At 51.5% G+C, this 13,498-nt stretch overlaps 1 protein-coding gene across 2 annotated transcripts in view; it reads right to left on the bottom strand.

The window, feature by feature from the left end:
• The window catches only part of Col4a1 (collagen type IV alpha 1 chain), a 110,887-nt gene that overhangs the window by 17,405 nt on the left and 79,984 nt on the right, over positions 1-13,498 (bottom strand). For both annotated transcript variants that reach the window (NM_001135009.1, XM_087587991.1), the window contains 16 exons: positions 11,638-11,829; positions 10,998-11,166; positions 8,686-8,778; positions 8,221-8,325; positions 7,197-7,294; positions 6,339-6,489; positions 6,042-6,155; positions 5,267-5,434; positions 5,050-5,139; positions 4,176-4,328; positions 3,927-4,025; positions 3,739-3,828; positions 2,973-3,112; positions 2,495-2,621; positions 2,325-2,405; positions 1,772-1,870 (listed from right to left, as the gene is read on the bottom strand). In NM_001135009.1, the coding sequence (NP_001128481.1) occupies positions 1,772-1,870; positions 2,325-2,405; positions 2,495-2,621; positions 2,973-3,112; positions 3,739-3,828; positions 3,927-4,025; positions 4,176-4,328; positions 5,050-5,139; positions 5,267-5,434; positions 6,042-6,155; positions 6,339-6,489; positions 7,197-7,294; positions 8,221-8,325; positions 8,686-8,778; positions 10,998-11,166; positions 11,638-11,829 (1,969 nt within the window). The remainder of the gene's footprint in view (positions 1-1,771; positions 1,871-2,324; positions 2,406-2,494; positions 2,622-2,972; positions 3,113-3,738; positions 3,829-3,926; positions 4,026-4,175; positions 4,329-5,049; positions 5,140-5,266; positions 5,435-6,041; positions 6,156-6,338; positions 6,490-7,196; positions 7,295-8,220; positions 8,326-8,685; positions 8,779-10,997; positions 11,167-11,637; positions 11,830-13,498) is intronic.

Raw genomic sequence — 13,498 nt, 5'->3', positions numbered from 1 at the left:
TTTTTATGCTTTCTGTGTGGAAACTGGCAGCCACTGTGCAGACCCTACTGGCAGCCTCAACTAGGGAATCCATCAGCCAAGCAGATCCACTTCTGGTACCCAGTGGACTGCCTTCATTACAGCCTGGCTGTCTGGATCCATTCCAGTCTGAGGACACTCCAGTGGCTCTAGATAGACCTCAGAACAGAGCAAGACAAAGCCCAGGGAATTCTAAAGGACTGAAGCCATCTTCGCCCAGACTGCAGAAGAAGCACCTCCCACTGGCGGCCCAGCAAAAAGGAAGGTCTGTGATTGGTGCAAGCACCATGGCATACCCCCAGCTGTATAATATAAGCAGGAACGTGGCTCCTTTCCCCAGTCTGCTGCCCCCTAGTGTTCAAGAAGAGGTTTCCTCTGCTGCCCCCTGGTGTTCAACAAGAGGCTTCCTCTAAGTATTCTTTCTCTCCAGTCTTGCCTATTTGTGACAAGCCTCACCATGGCCGGCCAGCCAGGCCTTCTTGCATATGTTTGTATCTGTATCTCAATAGAACGGACTAAGCTGAGAACCCAAGAGGAGACTGGCAACCGAGACCAGAGAGTGGCTGAGGAGCTCCAGAGAGATGCCAGGGCAAGAAAGACAGACAGCAGAAGCCGCGGAGAAAATAACCTCTGGAAAAGGCTTAAGGTAAGAAACAGCAGGCTCTTGTTGCTAGAATTCCAGGGACCTGCCACACTTTAAGAGCCCAGGGTCCCAGACACTCTAGGCCTGACAGCTGTGCCACCAGCTACTGAGGAGCTGGGGGTCCCAAACACCTTCAGGAGCTGAGGTACCAGCCAACGCTGCTGGATGCTGCCAGTCACCACTGCAGAAAGGATTAGGAAGGAACGGCAGAATAGGGAGACTCCTATTCTCAAGTTCTACTTGGCCAGAGTAAACATCCCCAGTTGGTCATGGCAGAGACACGCAGTCTGGCTTTTCTCAGGTGACCATTCGACTCTTTATCCCGCCAAGTGGGAGGAGCACAGAGAGCCAAGTGGGAGGAGCACAGGGAGCCAAGTGGGAGGAGCACAGGAGCCAAGTGGGAGGAGCACAGGGAGCCAAGTGGGAGGAGCACAGGGAGCCAAGTGGGAGGAGCACAGGAGCCAAGTGGGAGGAGCACAGGGAGCCAAGAGCGGGCTGCGCATGAGCAGTAGGTAGACAGGAGATTCAGGTGGAGGAGAAGTGGAAAGGGCTTCTTATAAATTAGCTTTGTAGAGAATGAGAAAGGGAACTGAAGAGCAGCCAGCAGTAACAGCAAGGAGCCCCTGCTGCTCCAGTCCTGTCCAAAGCAGCTATTTCAAACATTTACTGCCATACTTAAAACCAGTGGTCCTGCCACACAACAGCTCTTCCATCAGTAGCAGGAGCAGACACAGGAAGCCATAGTAACCCCAAGACCCCCAGACCCTGGGAGACTAGGACTCTTTGTCAAAGTGTGGAAAATGCTGGACAGAAAGAAGAATTCTCTTATCTGTTTTGTTTGGTTTTGTCACCGTGAACATGGGGGAAACAGCAAGGGAAGCATTTCTCCCTGACAGTCCTGCATCTGTGTCTCTGGACCCACCCTCAAGGGAGGCGCCCACTCGCAGAAGAAATGATCATCCCTACCAGATCCAATCCCATCCCTCCAGTCCACATCTGTTTTCAGAGCTGCAAGGAACTCTGCACAGAGACCTCTGTGTCCAGTCAACATGGCGTGCAGTCTCTGAGTGGACAACATGACTTCTCCTGGGAAGCAGGAACAAGACTCACCTTGTTCACCCTTCTCTCCTGCCGACCCCGGGATTCCATCACTGCCAGGTTCTCCCTTCTGGCCAGCTGGGCCTGTGGGGCCAGGAGTCCCAGGAAGACCTTGGAGAGAAAGATATAATCACTTGTGGACCCTCTTAGCACCGTGGCATCTGAGAAGTGCCCCCTTTCCCACATCATAAAGAGCTGTTCCCTGTGTGTTCCTGGTATCCCTGACGTCAGTTCTGACAACAGGCTCTTCTCTGGAGCTAGCAACAGCATAGACTCCACCCAGTGCTTACACAGAGAAAGGAGAGAAATATCCGAAATGCCCATCTCACTACAAAAGCAGCTTGGAGATGTTAGCTTCACTTCCCAAAGACCATGAACACCTTACAGACTGTCTGTGGGTCTGAAAGTGGAGGGATAAAACAAGCCGGCCCTAAACCCCAGACAGCATACTAGGGTCCACTTCACCATGAAGGATTTTCCTATGAGGCAGAGACTATACTCCTCAACCCCCACGAAACCTGGGTGCCCCTCACCTGCCCACCAAATGCCAGCAAAGGGTCCCTACCTGCTTCTCCTTTGACACCGGGAACACCATCCAGTCCTGGGAGGCCTTTGTCTCCTTTTTCTCCAGGCAGGCCTGGGCTTCCTAAAGAGAAAAATGCAAGTTCAGAAGCTGTGTGCACCTGAGCTTCCCTCACCTGCACCTCACTTCCAGAGGCTGCCCAGCCCCCCTACCTGGATGGCCGATGTTCCCTGGAGAGCCTCTTGGGCCTGGGGACCCTGGCATCCCTGGGGTTCCGGCACTGCCTTTCTCTCCCTTCTCACCAGGGCTGCCTGGGAAACCTGCAAGCCCCTGATCTCCCTGTGAGGAAGAAGCAGCAGACATATCAGCTCCAGGTCTGGAAGCACTCTCTAGGTAACAGAAGCCATGAGTATCAATCGCTAGGCTTTCCAGCAATTAAGTCCGTGTCTGGGACACAGAGCCATCAATGCCTCCCCTCTGTCTGCCCACCCCTCTTCTTCCTCCCTGGGATATGCGGCTACCCCCACCCCTCAGAGAGAGCTTCAAGAGCTTTCTTTCCCTGGGGAGAAAAAGCAGTGAGCAGGAGATGATGACTTTGAGTTACTCAAAGGGAGTGTCGTATCACAGTTCATGGATTTGCTAAGATAGTTGGTACGTCGGGGACATTGCCATGGGGCAGGAGATGATCACCTTGTCACCAGGCCGTCCAGGAATTCCAATGCCAGGGAGACCTGACTGCCCTTTCTCTCCCTTAGCTCCTTTCTCTCCAGGTGAGCCAGGGACACCCTGTGAGCCAGGGATGCCCGGAACGCCTTTCTCTCCGGGCGAACCTGGTGGCACAGACAATAGAACTTAATGGCTGACGCTGAACACAAACCACTCTGGTTATCAGTCTGTCACCAACACAGCCAGGGGTCCTCAGGCAAGCTGCCTCAGAGCCACCCCAAGAAACCTTCCCTCTGCCTTTGAAAGACCATCACTGTACAGAGAAAGGAACGCAACCGTGCCGACGAAGACCCCTTATGATACCATCGGCTCAGAGGACTGGGGGTAGTGCGAAGTTTCACACACCATATGTGGATCTAGGACACACAGACACAGGTATACAACCAGCAGCCTAGACTGTCCCGGCAAGTAATCAGAACTCCTGACAAAGACTTGAGACGGGAAGGCAGGCTTCCGGTTTCGACTGTCGCTTCCCAGCCTGCGCTGAGAACCACCTCCCCAGCTAATCCACTTGTCCAAGGTTAGCTCCTACTTCACTTCCCAGGGTGTACCACTTACTCACTTTCTAGCAACGATTACAGTGTCAGCCAAAAGCCACCCACCCTAGACGAGAGACTGTACACCAGAGACATGGCTGCCAGTCTCCTCCTCCATCTTCCTAGTGCTTCCCTGCACACATCCCACCAGCCCCGTGTACGTTACAGAGACTTTGAGTCCCCTGCAAGGTTACCTGGCAAGCCCATTCCTCCAACCGATCCTTTGGGTCCAGGAAGTCCAGGGGATCCTGGTATTCCACTAAGGCCTGGGTCACCTTTAGGTCCTAGAATAGCAGAGGAGATTCCCAAAGGTCAACATCCGCAGAAAGCACGGAGAAGCAGGCTCCTTGACGATGAGTCTGGCTGTGCTGTCCACACCTACCTGGCTGTCCAGGGTGCCCTGCCTGCCCATCCTTCCCGGGCACTCCTGGTGTTCCGGGGTCTCCTCGGGAACCTTTATCACCAGTGGGTCCAATTTGTCCTGTATGCCACAAAAAAACCATAAGTGAGCTCGCACATCTGCTCAGGAAGCAACTGTATTAGAGAGTAGGATGATACGGTGTTCATGGAGAAACAGGTCTCCCAGTGAGGCCCGCCTGTCACCTGTCCCTGAGGCCTCTGTTCCGCTCACCTTTCTCTCCCTGGTCTCCTTTCTGCCCCTTCATGCTGCCCATGTCCACGTGCTCCATGGATCCTGGCATGCCAGGAAGCCCGACATCACCTTTATCACCTTTGAAGCCAGGGTCGCCCCTGGGTCCCGAGGAGCCCGGAAAGCCATGGTCTCCTGAAGAGGAAAGAGAAGGCACCCAGTGAGATCCAGGCTCAGCCCTGTCTCGGGGGAACTCTTTCCAGCCAGAATCTGCAAACTTGGGAAGGAACTAGACACTGGTGGCAAGAGTCTGAGTCACGGGGGGAGAGGCATTGTGAAGCCACCTTCTAAAGTTCATTATCTGCTAAGAATGGCAACACATGACACTAGGATGAGCTCCTCTTGCCTCCTTCCCAAATGTCTTCCTCAAACTCTATTCTCCTTCACTCTCATGTCCCCCCAAATAAAAACAAATTATAGACTGGAAAACTTCTGCATCCAAACATCAGCTTCCCTTTTTATAAAGTCTTATGTTAACGGTCAGATGGTTTCTTTTTCTTTCTTTCTTTCTTTTTTAAAGAACAGGATTTTGGATCAACTTCAGAGAATAAGAAATAAAAATATGGGATTGCCCGTGAAATGGGCTCTACTAATCCACATTTCCTGCAGAGAGAGACTAGCTCTTTCCCATCTTCACACCAGCGAGGCAGCCATTAGCACTGTGTGCCTGTGATCTATGTATGGAGTTAATCCCTCTGAGAGAGGAGGCGGTGGGTGTCTTCTGGCCCCTTTCTTTCATCTACATCTTAAAGCTAAACGAGGTCTGTAATACGGCAAGAACTTTCCAGGATTCTCAAGACATAAAGACACAAGACAGTATGAGCCAGCATGGTTTGCAAGCCTTCTGCTCCCCTACCTTTCTCTCCGGGTAACCCTGGGGCGCCTGCTGGTCCTGGTGAGCCTGGTTGTCCCGGGGTTCCCATGACGCCCATTTCACCTTTAGAACCTACAGTCAAAAGGAATGTCAAGAACACATCCATATGTGGACCTCCAGCGGTAAATGCCCGTGAGTCAGAAGGAAGTCAGCCATGCCTCCTCTCCAGTGATTGGGGCAAAGCTCAGGTGTCACTTACCTGGGAACCCTGGAACTCCAGGAGTCCCCTGCTGTCCAGGGAGGCCAGGGAGCCCTGACTGTCCTGTGAGGCCAGGAAGTCCTTGAGAGCCTTTATCTCCTTTGGGGCCAGGCATATCCAGTCCTGGGAATCCAGGGAATCCCTTCTCTCCTTTAACTCCAGGTGGACCTGAGATTGGACCAAGTGAGTAAGTTACAGAATGTTCTAGAACGGGCATTATATTATAGAGTACTTTCTAAGGACAGCATGTGAGCATGCCAGCACTGGGGGCTTGAATGATGCCCAGTGGTCAGGGTCATCGTGGCCGTGGGTAAGTCATCTCATGAGAGAAAATCCTTCTCTTTCTGCCATTGTAGATTGTCATTACCTTTGTAAACCCATTGGCCCCAGCTAGTGAAGGCTAGCTTTCACTGAACAGTTTGCCCCTTTCCCCAGTACTAACATAATCCTTGGATTATTACTGCAAGGGCAAAGGCAACTGGATAAAGAATCAATTAGTTAAATTATCAACAACTTAGTATGGCTCCTAACAAAGATTAATGGGAAGACATTCTGTTAAATAGAATCTTAAATGCTACCGAATATGTAACAGATTTCTTTGGCACATTAAACAGACTCGGAGGTAATAATGGGAGCCTGTAGTGTTTGGACTTAAGCAAACAACCAAACCAAACTAGAATGTACTCCCCCAACCCTCCCTTTATTGTGGCAACTGTGATAACCTCCCCTCTCACCCCTCCCTTCACAGGCTCTGAGGAAGGGACAGTCACATCACCTGATGAACCTGGTGGTCCTTGCCCTCCGGGAGGGCCCATAGCTCCGGGTGGTCCTATTCCTGGAACCCCTGGTGGACCTGCAGGGCCTTGAACCCCAGGAGGTCCTGGGTCACCTGTCAGGAAAGATGGGGATAAGCTGGAGGTTAGAGTATATTCCTTCCCACACATCATCCATTTGTACCACAGCCACAGCCACAGCCACAAAACAGTCTCACCACCCACCTAATCAAGGTGGATAAGCACACAACTGATGCTCTGGGACATAAAGCAGACAGACACCCTGACGTGGTCTGTACCTCTGATCCCCTGGAGTCCGGGAGGGCCAGTCAACCCCTGTTCTCCTGGAACGCCAGGTCCCCCGATGCTGCCTTTCTCTCCGGGTGTGCCAGGGATACCTGGAAGACCTGGCTGCCCTTTGAGTCCTGGAAGCCCAATGCCAGGTTCTCCCTGGAAATCACCAAGACACCAGCTGTCACCCTTGCTGTCTCCCAAGAGAGTGAGGATGGGGCCAGACTAGTTCCATCATGGGCAATGGTCAGTGAAAGCCCTGAGCCCTTTTTCCCACTTCATGTTCATGCTGCCAGACACTTCCCTCTGTCTCCTCTAACCAGAACAGGAAAGGCATGACCAGTAGTCTCCCAAAAACTTCCATCCAGTCTGGGAAGATGCAGAAGGTAGTCAGATGTTCAGAGGCAAGCAAACTGCTATGCTGCATAGCACAATGGTAGGCCAGCAACATGTCTACCCAGCGTACACTGGGCAAAGAGGAGATGTGTTTCCAGTTGTCACAATTGGAGGGGGCTCTTTTGGTGTCAAGTGTAGAAGCCTGAGATGTCATTGCTAAATACCCAGCAGGGTGGCCCTCACAGTCACAGCAGCCTTGACTGGGACGTGCTATGTGCCACCCTCCTGGCTGACGTATTTCTTCTCTGACAGTGGCTCTCATCTGTCACTCACAGTTAGAAACACAGTGCACACTGGGACCCAGCACACAGACAAGAAACATTCACAAGACTGAGACAATTGCCTTCCCTTCTGCCTCTCGATACTATGCCGTTAAAAAGGAAAACCACCCAACGAGGTTAATAGACCACATATCACATGCTCACCTAACAGGAATGAGAACAAGGCAGCCTGGGAGAGTCAGTACCCACCTTTTGGCCTTGCGGTCCTGGGTTGCCAGGTAAGCCATTAAATCCAGGGCGACCTGGACTCCCCGGTCGTCCTATCTCTCCAGGCAAGCCATCAACACCTGTGTTGAAGAGGAGAGAAAACCATTACAGATGCGAGGGCCCTCCTAACACTCTTCACTTGTGCCTGGAACTCTCAAACTCCAGAGCCTAAAATTACCTGGGAAATGAACATTCTTGGTGTCTCTCTGTAAAGGGGCTTCTGGGCTGGCTGGGTTCCGTGAAGTGACCCATCATGGATGTGAGGCCATCTCATGGGCTCACTGACTGACCTTGGCGCACCTCTCTGTCTCTCTGTCTCTGTCTCTCTGTCTCTGTCTCTCTGTCTCTGTCTCTCTGTCTCTCTCTGTCTCTCTCTGTCTCTCTCTGTCTCTGTCTCTCTCTGTCTCTGTCTCTCTGTCTCTCTGTCTCTGTTTCTGTGTGTGTCTCTCTTTCTGTGTGTGTATCTCTCTCTGTCTCTGTCTCTCTATCTCTATCTCTCCCTCCCTCTCTCTCTCCCTCCCTCCCTCCCTCCCTCCTCCCTGACCAAAATGTGAACACCCAGCTCACACTGCAGTGCCCAGGCCTTCCATCACCTTCACCTTCAAGCTATGAGCCAGAACAAACTCTCCCTTCCTTAGGCTGCCTTTGTCAGGGACTTTGTTATAGCGCTGAGCAAAATAAAGAACACATCATGTAGACAGAAACTGTGTGGCGATGTCAGGCAGGCTACATATTCCTCATCAGCCGCCTGTGTCTGGATCAGACCCTCTACGCAAGATGACACCATGCTCATTAGCAAATTGCCTGGAGTGGTAGGAGCATTGTCATCTATGTGTCCTGAACACACGGAGGAACCAAGGGTGTCTCTCCTGCCAGAGTCTTCTCTTTCTCACAGATTCATAGGAAGCAAATACCAAGACTCTCGCCACAGACAAGTCACTGAATGACACGATACCCTTCCCCGTTTGCTCTTCTGGCCAGAGTCACAGCCCCTCACTAGGCTCACCTTTGGGGCCAGGAAGCCCGGGAAATCCAATTCCTGGTTGGCCCACAGCACCCTTCTCTCCTGGGTTGCCTGGCCGTCCTGGGGTTCCTGGGAAGCCTCGGTCACCTGTTTTTGGAAAAGTGAATGGTCAGTGTGAGGAATGCCTAAGGGAGCCTGTGGTATCCCTGTGGTAATTCTGTGGTAGACCTATGGTACCCCTCTAGAGTAGCTCTGTGGTAGCCCTGTGGTATTCCTGTGGTACTCCTGTGATACCCCTGTAATAACCCAGTGGTAGCCTTGTGGTAGATCTGTGGTAGCCCTGTGATAACCCTGTACTACTCCTGTGGTAGTCCTATGGTAGCCCTGTGGTATCCCTATAATATTCCTGTGGTTGCCCTGTGATAGCCTTGTGGTAGCCTTGTGGTACCCCTGTGATACCCCTGTGGTAGCCCTGTGGTGCCCAGGCAAGCTAGACATCAACAGTACCTTGTGGCCCTGGGAACCCAGGGGATCCTGGAAGTCCTGCAGCTCCAGGGGGGCCGGGGAGTGGGACAACCTTTCCTGCTTCACCCTTTGGACCTGAGAGAAGAAAAAGATAGAATCACATATGGGAATTGTCACATCTCAGCTTCTCTGAAGACAGTAAGGATGATGTCATGTCCTAGCAACCTCTCAGTACTCTGCAAAGGAGCCACCAGTCCCCAGCTGAGCCCCTGCATCCTCTCAGGACACACAGGCTGTGTCCACCACTCCCCATCCTCTGAGGCACTCTGAAAAGTCCCCTTGCACAGAAAAGTCTTTGGGTTTCCCATTTCTCCCGTACATGACTAGAATCATCTGTGTCCCTACATGACCAAAATGTTTACTTGATTCTGGATTCCTTAAGAGTTTTGCACTCAAGCCCTGAAGAGTCAGAAAAATCTCCCGTAACAAAAAGTAAGGTGACCCTGGGTCATTTCTTGGTTAGCTTGTCCCTCCCCATAAGAAGAAAGAAACAACAATGAGAGAGAGAGAGAAAAAAAGAGAGAGAGAGAGAGAGAGAGAACACAGTTTTTTCATCCATTAGATAGACTCTCTCAGTTGCTTTCCACCTAGCCAGGATTCATACCAGCTAGAACAGGACAGATAAGTGGGTGTCTGTGGATTAGCCACTCTAGCAGTGCCATGGTCCCTAGTGCCCTGGGGTAACATGAAGCCCTCTGCTTTCAGGCCCCATCTCTTCCCAGTTAAGCCCCCAGAGAGCCACTGGAGGTCAGGACACTGCTCTTCAGAAAGAATCAGGGCTCCTCTAAGTGTGCACAGGGACTCCTCAGCACACCATGGGAATTCCAGATAAGGGGACCCTCCGGGAATGGCTGGCCTGCCTCTCTCCACAGTCTGTGAGAACTGCCTGACCTCGGCATACATCTGTTATCCATGAAGCCCTGGGATCCAGCCTTTTATGTTACCACATAAATACAGCTCTGTAGATCAAAGATCAACACACAGGGTCCGGAGGGCGAAGAACTTTCCAGAATGTGGACAGCTGGCCAACAAAGCCAGCAGCACCCCCTCCAGCCCCTTCTTTCTTGTGGTGCCTGTATCTGCCACGAGGAGCTACACTGCTGATTTCTCTCAAATCTGATTAAACCCTTCCATGGCTTCTGCAAGTCTCAGAGGCCACGGTACCTCTCAACTTGTTGATTTTAAACTCAGAATCCTGAGGCACCCTCTCTCTGGCTCTCTGTGGTCTTCCTAAAGCTCCTCGGAATTCCCCTGCTTATGGGGGAGGGGTAAAAGACAGGCTTCAGTCCTCCATTAACAAAGTATAGTTAGTGACAGAGTCCTGTCGACTGCACCAATGATGAGAGGCAAGAAGAGAGGCCCAGAGCACCACACTAGGACTCCACCATTGAACAGGTGTCTGTATTCCAGGAGACAACAATGACCCTAATGAGGAAAGGAGTTGATAAAGTATAGTCATGGCTAAGGAAACCATTGTCAGAGCTGTGAGTACAGAGGCACTGGGTAACTGTGCCTGCCAAATTCTTGCTAGGAGTTCTATTCGTGGGTCCCTTAGCACTGTTTTTAGCCACCCTAAGTCCTCCATTAACTGTTTAAATCCTTCTCGGTACACACGATTACTTCTACCTCTGTGGCAAGCCGCTTCTCTCCTACACGCTTCACCATTCAAGATTGCCTCAGGAGCCCTCAGGTTTGTTCAGGTCAGTGTGGAACCACAATCGGAGCGCCCACTTACGCAAGGCAGAGGAGTGGGCCTCCCCCGAATCTGGCCACACTCACCCACCTGGGCACCAGTGACATAGGAAGCAACCCCTCACCCTTGCTGCAGATTTCTAATAAATTCTGTTAGCACAGGATGGCAGGGGCTGAGTCTCTCACAATGTTTATCAATGCTCTGCTTGGGGTTTGGCACATAAACCACTAAAAGACAGTCAGAAAGTGACCTAAGCCAATAGGAATTAAACACCCAGCCGGATGTTGCAACTTGAGATGTCTGAGCATGAACGGAGAGTGAAGATTATACTGCCCAGAAAATACAGACACCGAAAGGATCAGAAAGTGGATAAAAATAAAAATAGAGCCTCAGGTTTCACCTGCTTCTACCTAAGTGGCTGACTTAGCTGATCTGTGGTCTCTGTGCATGAGCTGACCCACCTGACACAGGAGAACTCTGAAGGACTGGCTGGTCCAGTCACATCCCTCTTCTGGGAAGAAGTAAAACACTGTGTACCCTGGATCTCTGAGCCCTTATTTCTGTGACCTTGAAGTTGCCCCTTCAGGCCTTGAAGTCTCACCTGGAAGACCTGGGGACCCGGGGCCCCCAGGAAGGCCTGCTTGTCCTTTTTCACCAATGGGACCGATGGGACCGACTCCTGGGGGTCCAGGAGGGCCAATGTCTCCACGACTACCAGGAAAGCCAACTCCTCCAGGGGGACCTCTCTCTCCCTTCAATCCTATTGAACCCTGAGGAGACAAGAGACAGAAAAGACTGTCAGACAACAATCCTGTGTGACAAGATTCTACCCAGGTGACACTGTTTAGTACATCACAAGCCACCAGGGTCAGCTTGGAGTTAACAGGTGACACCAGCATTCTTCTCCCTCAGCAGTTGTCACAGCTAGAGGTCTAGGATTCTATACTTCAAACAGTGATGGGTGCACCATTAGCTTTAGAATTGTTCCCATGAGGATAAGGAATAGGAAAACTCATCTATTCCGTCCCATGACATCAAAGAGACTCAGCCATCTGTAGCCTGTTATACGAGTCTATACCACTAACCCCTACACCCATTGACGGATGTTGGCTCGGGGACCATGAAGCAAGCTTATGCCATCTGAGTAAGTCTCCATGACTGTGACTCAAAGCATACATTCCTCTACTCTGTGCAGATTCCCCGTTTGTAAAGACATGTATACCAACTGCAAATGGACCTACCGGGGAGCCTTTGGGTCCGGGGAGTCCTGGGTGGCCGTCTCTTCCCGGAGTTCCTGCTCTTCCTGGCATCCCTGGCTGTCCTGGAAAACCTGGGTCTCCTTTGTCACCTTTGAGTCGCATGTCAAAAAATATCTCGCCGGGCTCTCCCTTAGCTCCAGGCTGGCCTATGAGCCCCGGTGAACCTTGTGGACCCTGTGAAACAAAGCATCCTGTGACACCGAGAACTACTGAGGGACATGTGGGCAGTCAGCCTTGGGCTGAGGATCTACCCTATCAGGAACCACCACATTGTTAGACGTCCTGTCAATGCTAACCAGCGACTCCGTGGCCATTGGCAGCTGTCTCGAAAAATCCCACACTTCGTTAGACATCCCACAGGGATCAGAAGGGACAGGGAAGTAACACTGAACCCACCTTAGAGAAATCCTAGACTAACCTTCCTTCCCCTAACGACTGACAAACCTTCCAGAGAATGGCTTGGCAAGTGTTGCCACACTGCCCACGTGTGACGCACTGAGGCAGAGGAGAGCTGGGGCACCCACCATTGTCCACCCAGCCTGCACATTCCTTACTGAAGCTGCCTGGGGTTTCCTTTTTGCATTCACACCCCTTAGTCCGGAAGATAAAATGGCTTCCGGAGCACTGGTGATTGGGAAAAACCAGGTAAAGGAGCCCAGAGCCGGTTCTTTAATTGGGTTTTGAGGAAGCTATTTGGACTTTCCCAAGGCTCTATAAATAGACACACAAAACGATTTTTAGTTCCAGGAAGAAGGAAATGACAGAATAAAGAAGAGTTATAATTGCTTGGCCTCCTGGGATGAGAAAGGTACGGCAGCCTCACTGAGGACCTGGCAGAATCCGTAACCCATTTATGTTAACCTCTTTCTGTAAACTGTGTCAAGCCCTGCGGGAAGAAGTGAATGGCAAACCACTGGGTGCCTACAATGCAAATCTCTCCAAGGAAGAGATGAGAAGACTGCTTCAGAGCAAAATGTATGTATACAAAAATTAAACTTTGAAAAAACAAATGGCGATCGCCCATGTGTGACAGGGGCCCCGTGTACCATTTCTGACCTGTAGCACACAGAAGACATGGGCACCTCAGTCTAGCAGAGAACTGAAGGGGTCTTTGTGCTGTGGATTATTGTTTTCCTCTTTGTCCTGATGACTCCCCAACTGTCCCCTCCGCCCCCCCCCCCACTTCTTTGCTTTTCTTTTGCTCCCCCACTCACAACCCCGATCTCAGGTTCAGGAGCTGAATATCCGGCCTGGGTTCTAGCCAGAGCAGAGGCAAGAAGGGTCCCAGGAAAGCCAGGTCGATGAAGGATGAAGCAATGGGCAGAGATGGAAAGACCCTTTTCTGCCTCGTTCAAAGTTCTTCCTTCTCCCTTTGATCCCCGCCACGGAACGCTATTTGAACTTGTCTGCTCAGAACTGTTTTTAAACAATTGTGTCTTCTAACCCAGCCCTCTAGGCACCAGCGCCGGTCTGCAGCAGAGCGGGGATCTGACTTCAAAAGCAGGGAGCTACCCTTCTGGCTGCCTCCCTCCTACTCTGAGTCAGTTCTAGCCTGGCCTCCTCGAGAGATGCGTCCAGCAACATCCAAAAGCAATGAAGAATTTTAAAGAGGTTCCTCGGAAAAGGGTAAGGTCAAACATCTAACTTCTGATTTCTAACAAAGAAGAAGGAAGAGCTAAAAAGAATTAGAGAAGCAGGAAATGCTTACAGAGGCTGGGAGAGGGGACAAGAGGAGAGGGGAAGGGAGGGGAGGAGAGGGGAGGGGAGGGGAGGGGAGGAGAGGGGAGGGGAGGGGAGGGTCAAGGAAAGCTCACAAATACACCAAGTGTGTGCAATCAAGTAT

Source organism: Rattus norvegicus, chromosome 16 (assembly GCF_021556685.1).
Source record: "Rattus norvegicus strain SHRSP/BbbUtx chromosome 16, alternate assembly SHRSP_T2T, whole genome shotgun sequence".
Taxonomy (NCBI): domain Eukaryota; kingdom Metazoa; phylum Chordata; class Mammalia; order Rodentia; family Muridae; genus Rattus; species Rattus norvegicus.
Note: the sequence above shows the minus strand (reverse complement) of the source record. Positions and strands in the feature narration are given on the sequence as shown.